General features: G+C 48.3%; 1 protein-coding gene across 1 annotated transcript; it reads right to left on the reverse strand.

Annotated features, from left to right (window-relative positions):
- Positions 1 to 4,775: 4,775 nt before the first annotated feature.
- skida1 (SKI/DACH domain containing 1) lies at positions 4,776 to 7,283 on the reverse strand (the record flags this gene model as incomplete). The annotated part of the gene is made up of 1 exon (XM_079234464.1): positions 4,776 to 7,283. One exon carries the CDS (start codon positions 7,281 to 7,283, stop codon positions 4,776 to 4,778), a length of 2,508 nt encoding a protein of 835 aa, XP_079090590.1.
- Positions 7,284 to 7,998: the final 715 nt, after the last annotated feature.

Genomic DNA, 7,998 nt, shown 5'->3' on the forward strand with positions numbered 1-7,998 from the left:
AGAAAAAAGTGCATCATTTATCTAATAATATATACAAGTTATTCTAATTAAATAGCTCGAGCTTTCCTTAATTATCAAAAAACAACAAACACGTGTTCTGGTTCATTATAGACTGACGCTGCAAATTATATTTTATCCCCAAAATGGTCAGAGAAAAGCAAAACGTGTTACACATGTAGGCTGCAGTGATATACGTTTGTGCTGAGCTATTCTATCATGTGGAGATTCTTCTGCTCCCTGAGACTCACAAAGAGAGAGAGAGAGAGAGAGAGAGAGAGAGAGAGAGAGAGAGAGAGAGAGAGAGAGAGAGAGAGAGAGAGGATACGGGTACTTTTTAATTGTAATTGTTGATGCTTTAAACGCCTGAGACAACAACGACAACACACACACACACACACACACACACACACACACACACACACACACACACACACACACACACACACACACACACATTTACAAATCCACCCCTCTCTCCCTCTGTTTTGTTTATTGATATTTCACATTCAAATATGATGAGCTTGTGAGTGACCTTGTGTGACGGGCATATACTTTACGGTTCAGAGATTAAATATAAAACGACCTGAGCCTTTTAACGGTCTCCGAGTATTTAATTGTCTCAAAGATCAATGCAAAGTGCTGACCTCAACGCGGTATGTGTCTGTCAGCATTACCCATAACTTCGTTTCCCAAACACGCAGTCAGCCACAAATATCATTTCAGCTGCAACGAGATGTGCCCTTTTTTTTTTAAATGAAAAATAAAGTGTGTTACGACTTGTCTTGTTCACGTTATTCTATTGTTATTCTATAGAAGTTACAGTCTACTGGTTTCCAATCCGCACTGGAATTTAACCCTGAAACGCCGGCAGCAGTATAATGGCTCGCCTCTGCTCCCAGTGTGGCCCCTCCAGGCTCCAGCAGCAGCAGCCGGGTCGGGGCCAGACAGCCTGCCAGCCCCGGATCCCCTTATCAACCTCGGGGCTTTGGCCTGGACCTTATACCGCAGAGTCCCATTAATCAGGGAAGCATCACGTCAAATAGGACAGATTGAGCGAAGAGCAAGTCTGGTCAGAGCTTCTCAGTAAAAGTTGAACCAACTATTCCTTCTTCCAAACTTATGTAGTTGCCAAAGGGAATGGTGATGTGTTTTTCTTCTTCTCGTCGGCCATCTCTGCACACAAGCTTCCTGCAAATGCATCCCAGCTATATACGTTATTTCTGTTTTATGAGTTGCACAAATGTTCCTTGTCCCAGTAGGACTTTAGGCGCAGCTTATTGAGGTTTCTCTCTTCATATATTAGAGCGAGCATTGCACCAGCTCGTGCGCAGTGGTTGGAAATGCTGCATGCGTAAATGTCTGCGGTTTGCCTCCTGTTATTATTGCAGCCTCCGCAGGCCTACCACTTCTTCCGTCACACACCGGGGAAGGGGTTCCCTCGCTTTAAGAGGAGCAGCAGACTGAAGACACTCTATGGAGCCATGTTTGAGGTGTAGCTTTGCCATAGTCACCATAGGTTATAGTGTTAGTTTAAACTGCCCACAATGTGGATATGCATTCAATCTGGTTGGGGTCTATTTCTTTTCAAATCTGAAACAATTTAGCCTCAGGACGACATCTTCATCTGTTATTTAATTGAAGAGTATAGTCCAATTTCCCTAAACGCTTTTAAACATTTATGAAATGACTGGTGTTAAATTAAAAGGTTGAGCCATTTAATAGCAAAGTGCAATATCAATGATGAAAAGCAGCTGTGTTCCTAAAATAAAAGATAAAGAAAGGGGAAACCCCATTTTAAACAAAGTTGTAAAAATCCCCTCACATCTTTGTTTTCATAACCCAAATGTAAATCCCAGGTCAAATTGGTCAAACCCCTCCACAGCAAATGGCTGTTCACCTCAAAAGAAAGAGAACGAGTCTGATAATTACACTCAGTCGCGTTTAATGAATGCTCCATAATAAAAAAAGAAAAAAGGAAGGGAAAGTGCTTCAGAAATCCACCGTTCAAGTTTCCATTTCGAGTGCAGTTTTTCTATATAGGTTCACAACAACACAAATCAATGTACAAGAAACCTCAGAAAAATTCACAAAAATAAATATTCAGTTTCATATAAACAACCAGTGACTTCAAATCCCATGTCAAATAACCTGACCTCAAGTATTGTATAAAATAAAATAAAAGCGAAGTAAATGAGTGAATGAGGAGGGCAGGGAAGTGGGGAAGAGGAGGAGGGAAGGAAGTAAGGAGGGAAGAAAGGATGGGGGGAGTGCACGCTGCTGCACGATGCAATTGTTTACATTGATAGCGTCACTGTCAGAGAGCTATTTGTCTTAACGGTGGAAAGACCCTCCCAACAGGCCATTACCAGCATCTCCGTCCCCGCGCCGCGCATTGTGGGTCCCGCGTGAGAATGGGCTGCCGCTCTGGGCGCAGCGACTCCTCTCCTTCCTCCGCCGTGCAGCCGATGCTTTTGACATGCGGATTAAAGGTTGAAAGCTTCGCTCTCCAGCAACCCCCCTCTCTCTCAACCCCCTCCGTTTTACTGCAAGCCTGCTCTGCAGCTTGTGTCACGGCTGCAAAAACAGCCAGTTTACAGGCTGATAATATAAGTTCAAGTTTTAATTGTCGGCCTCAGAAACATAAAGCCCACGGTGGAGCTGCATGAGGGCTATGGATGCAGAGTTGGGGCTTAAATCACGTGGCTAAACATCTACCATATGTATCCACACGGATTTAAGCAGAGTGAAACTCACTTTTTAAACATTTTTTCCTCTTCTCTTTTTTTTTACAATCACCTATTAAATAGTTTCTACAATCCTCTGAATGAATGCAGCCCTTTGCTGTGCTTGTGAGGGGGCTGACATCATTCAGGCTTTGGGTTTGTTGTGATCTGGCTCGCCATAAGCTGGGCCTCTCTTTGTCGCAGACAGAAAAGCCTGCCAATTAGCAGAGCGCTTCCTGCACTGCCATTAAAAACATCTACACATTTGCTTAACACACCTACAGGTAGGTGCTGCTTCAATCACTTGATTTACTCGTGTTTAAAGGTGATACACGGAAGTCTATTGCTGCATTTAGGGAGCAAATGAAACAGCTCTGGGGGCACTACATTCACTGAGCGGCCATATTCAAAGGCTACATTAAAGATAATGAGATGGTGATGTACTTGACAAGAAAGCAATATACCAAAAAGACTAGTTTTGTCCCATAATATGAAAGAATTGACGTTTTTTTTCTTCCCAGGCCAGATCAAGACAATTGGCTTCAAATAAGAAATAGAACAATGAACAGCAGTGGCTTCAGGAAAAATATTTATAAATTATAGAAAAATCTGAATAGCCATCATGGCATGGTTATAGAAACTCACATGGCGAATCCCAGATATTCAAATAGCAGTCAATTGAATGCAGCTTGGCCTTTGTGTCTACATCCAAATCAAACAGTCTCATCTTTAGCTGTTCTTTTCTATCAGCATCTCTCAGACCTCATTTCACAGGCTAGTCAGAAAACCCTAAAGCTGAAACAAGACCCCCAACAGTATCAAAGTGCAATGCATTTAAGCCTCTCTTGTGCTTTGTCGCATTGTTTCTGAGCAGCCAGAGTAGCTAGGTGTTTCACGCTGTTTTGGTGTTGTTTTCCCCCACTGTGACTCCTGAATCCCATCCCATCCATAGCCTCTTGGTCATTGTGTCTGTGTTTTCCTCTTTTTTTCTCTTCTAAATTCATATCCGTGCTTTAAACACAAATGCAGACTGCCCCTGGCACAAATATGGTGTGCAGGAGAAATTGGTGGCCAAGTGGACCAGGGGGGACATGAATGGAGCCTAACGTGCTATAAAGGTCTGAGCCTTATCCTTTTTGATTGTCTGTACATAAGGCCTGTGTTGTGTGGGGGCCTGCGTCTGTGCACAGTCACACAAATGCAAACCAGGAAATACTCTGCAGAAATTAAAAACAAGACTGAAAACCAAATCACAAGCACTCTAGAAAAGAAAAGAACCCACAACCACCAGGAGTAAGTTCCTGTAAAATCTAATAAAGGCTTAACTGTGAGTATTTATAGATAGAAACAGCATTTAACCAATTTTTTTAATCATTCTCTGAAATTGAACTCGTGGACACATGGGTCATTGTGGCCGAGCTGGTCAGCGTGACAGTCAAGACATAAAACACAGCTTTGATATATAAAATATACCAGGTGGCACAGAATGGGAAACCCTGATTTTCTTTTTTTTTTTTCATTTGCCAAGTCAAACTTTCTCCCAGTCCCAGCTAGATTCAGAGTAGCCTCAGCAATGTCGTTTTTTTTTTTAACCCCTTTCCTCTTTCAGACAAAGCACAACCCACTGAGACCCTGCACCATACAATCCAACAGGTCGAGCATAGAAAAGCGAAGAAGAAGGAATCAGAAAATAGTCAAGTAAACACAATAACGAGAACCTATAACGTATTGCTTAGGATTGGTAGCTTATTCAAAACACAGGTTTTTTTTAAGCATACATCCGCGAGCGGTGTCTCGCAGTCCAGTGGGCGTTTTCTGAGGCTCCGAGCGGGGATCTTGTGTGTTTCCCTCGATCAAACTTAAAAACAAAGCGGAATGTAAACCCATTCACAGAAAGAGGGGGGACAAAAACAATAATAAACAGCGATAAAGTTGCGAGCAATTTGCTGAGCTCTCGTTAAGACTGGGATCAGGTTGGAGATGGTTACGGTGGGAGCTTTTGTTGTGTGTTTCTTTTCCTCGTGTTTTTTTTTTTTTGCTTTAAAAACCAGCTCAGTATTTCCTAGTTCTCTGAGCGAGTGGGGGAGGGAGAATCTGGCCGCCTGGCTGCCACCTCCACACGGGGTGCGACGGAGGGGGAGGCCCGGGGCCCCTCAGCGAGTTCAGGGAGGAAGCGGGGCACAAATCCCCGTCGCTGCCGACAACCAGCGACGGCGGGGATGGGAAATTCGCTATCAGGCTGAAAGGCGTTTTTGCAGGCGATGCTGCGGTGCTGCGTTTGCGTCTGCTCGGTAAATCCTTCGTGGATACTACCTCTTCGGTGCCCGCGGGAGGAGAACAAGACGAAGAAGAAGGAGGGGAAGAGGAAGAAGAAGAAGGGGAGGAAAAGGCAGTCTTGTTGACCGTAGGCACGGCTAGCTTTGATGGCGTCCTGGAAACTCGCGGTTTCTTATTCCCGAGCACCGTGACCCTGCAGTTTTTGTTCCGGTGCTCCCCCTCGTCGGTACACGGGGTGTCCCGTGTGCTCCCGTATTCTTGAGGACCACCGGGAGACCTGAGGGCCACATCGGGGCTCTTCTCTGTGGCTTTACCCCCACTGGTGAAAAAGTCCCCGTGTTTGATGGGGTATTGCCCACTGGTGCTCTCCGTCTTATCTCCTTTACATGTGACTGCAGCAGCATGGCTCTGGTATTCATATTCATCACAGCTTTCCTCCACTTTAACTTTCACATTGTGGAGGTTGAAGGGCGGCGTCCTGGCTGTCCTGCCGCCGTTAGAGTAGGGGGCGGCGGTCACAGAGAGCTCCTCTGGCTCGGTCTTTATTTTTTTCAGCGGGGTGGGCAGTTTTAGGCTGCCGGGTTTCGCCTCTTTTTTTTCGGCGCATCTGTGGATCTTGGGGTCTTTAACCTGGTCACAGTGTGCGCTCAGGCCCCGGTGGCCCTTGGTGGGATGCCCCGGTGTCCTGCACGAGGGGTTATACGGCGTATACCGGGTGGGTCCCCGTGAATAAGGGGCCAGCTCGTCCACGTGGTTAACCCTGCTTGGGTCGGCCTCAAACGTCCTTTCCCGTTTGGACTCAGTGAAAAAGCTTGAGTTAAATTTGGGTGGCTGTAAGGGAACAAAGTCCTGTCTCGTTTCCCCGCGTGTGAACTCACATTTCGGCCGTTTCTCCTGCCTGCTGTCCCGTGTCTGCGAAGCGGCGACATGGCCCAACGCCTTGTGCTGTTTCTCGTGTTGGTGCTGGTTGTTGTAGTGAAACGTAGGCTGCAGGACCAACGGTGCTTTACTCGCGTTGAGACCTTTGGCGAGAGAACCGACCCGGGCCCGTCTGAACCGGATGCTCTGGACCGAAACGCGACTCGAAACAGAGCTCGAGTCGGACTGAGAAGAGCTCTCCTCCTCGTCTGAGCTGACCTCTGAACTCTCCGACTGCGTTTCGTCTTCGTCCTCGCCGCCTTCCTCCTCCTCCTCTTCCTCCGAGCTCCCGGAGTTGCTGGTGGTGGAGAGGCCAGAGCCGAAGTCCGAGTCCGGGTACGCCCGGTCCGAGTAGGTACTGGACTCGGTGTCGCTGCTGCAGCTCTCGGGGAAACTCGGCTCGTGGTGGTGGTGGTGATGGTGGTGGTGGTGCTGGTGGTGGTGGTGGTGGTGAGGTCTGGGGTCAAGATACAAATCCGGACCGAGGTGGAAAGCGCCAAAAGAAGTCCCGTGACTTCCGGGCGATTTGGGTTGTACGAGCAGCACCGGCGGTACGTGGTGGTGCGCGTGCCTGCTCCTGCTCCACGAGTGCCTCGCGCTGTCCCTGCCGCCGCCCCCCTCGCGCCTCCTCTTCCTTTTGTGAAGTAGGTCGCCGGCTGAGCGCGAGAGCCTGGACTGAGCAGCTATGGCGGACTGACGCAACGCCGGCTGCCGGCTCCCCGCGCTGCGGAAAAACGATTGCCTTTGGCTCAGAGTAACACGGTTCCCTGCTATTTTTGCTGTTTCATAGTTTTTAAAGTGTTTGTGACTGGACTTGGTCACCGCACGGTACTCCCGTCCGTGGGTTTTGTTGTAAAATTGAGGTAGTTTGGAGTCGGTTAGGCAAGGCGTCAGCTCTCTCCTCCTGCCCGTTTTGTTGTGGAGCGCGAGAGTCTCCGGGACCCCGTGCAAACTAAACCAAACTTTTTCCTTCCACAGTTCGGTGTCCGCGCTGAGGAGTCCCGGGGACGCATCCCCATCCCCGGGGGAACACGCCGCTTTCGCTTTCCTTTTGTTGGACTTCAACACCCGCTCCGTCTTGCAGGAGAAATACAGAGCCTCCACGTCCTCCCGCGATATGAGGGTGCATTTAGCGGCGTGGAAAGCTATAGAGTTTATTGCTTTGAGCTTCCGCAGCTCCTCCAGGTCACAGTGGTGCTTCTTCACCTTCAGGTGGTCCATGCGCTTGTGCACCGTGGTCCGAGGGATGTTCTTCAGCAGGTCGGTGAAAACCTGAGACAAAGCAAACATTTGCTTGCCTTTGATGAGCAGGTACCCCAATCTCACTCCTTGCATTTCCTCAAAGCCACACTGCAGGTCTCCCATGTTGTATGTGTCTGCTCCACTGTATCAATCCATGTAGTCACTCTCAGTATAGTATGGCTCTACCAGTAAATGGCATGGGGTCGCGGGCTTAAGGCATCCTGCTCATACCTTTAATCCATCCACACTGCTGCTGCTGCGTCATGAAAATGCAAACTTTGACATGCGGACTTAAATGGAGCTGCCGGTGTGTAATAGGTTGAATGAGCTGACAGCATCCACTCGTCGCCTCTTGCCCCAGTTCGGCATGGTGGAGGAATGCGACCGATGCGTCCACCAAGCCGAGGCTGCTGCTACCTGCCTCTGCCGGCTCCACTCCCCTCTGGTCGGCAGCAGGACGAGGGGTAGGTGTACACCACTGCCTCAGCCAGAGGGATAAAATAGAGAGGAGAGAGAGAGAGAGAGAGAGAGAGAGAGAGAGAGAGAGAGAGAGAGAGAGAGAGAGGGAGGGAGAGGGAGTTGTGAGGGTAGAGGGGAGGGAGAGAGAGAAACAGAATAAGAGCTAAAATGCAGCTGCTATTCTGGCTGCTGGTTAAGCCACAAATAAAACGACAGCGAGGGGAGGTGCACCAGTCTGGAGACACCTTCATCAATTAATGCCCTGGGAGTCGACGCCCATTGGATGCCGCTGACAGGTGATGCAATAAAAATGGATATTCCATCCCCACCCCCTCACACACCCATGCCATCACAATAGTTTACAATGGTGCTCACACAC

Source organism: Taurulus bubalis, assembly GCF_910589615.1.
Source record: "Taurulus bubalis genome assembly, chromosome: 18".
Lineage (NCBI taxonomy): Eukaryota > Metazoa > Chordata > Actinopteri > Perciformes > Cottidae > Taurulus > Taurulus bubalis.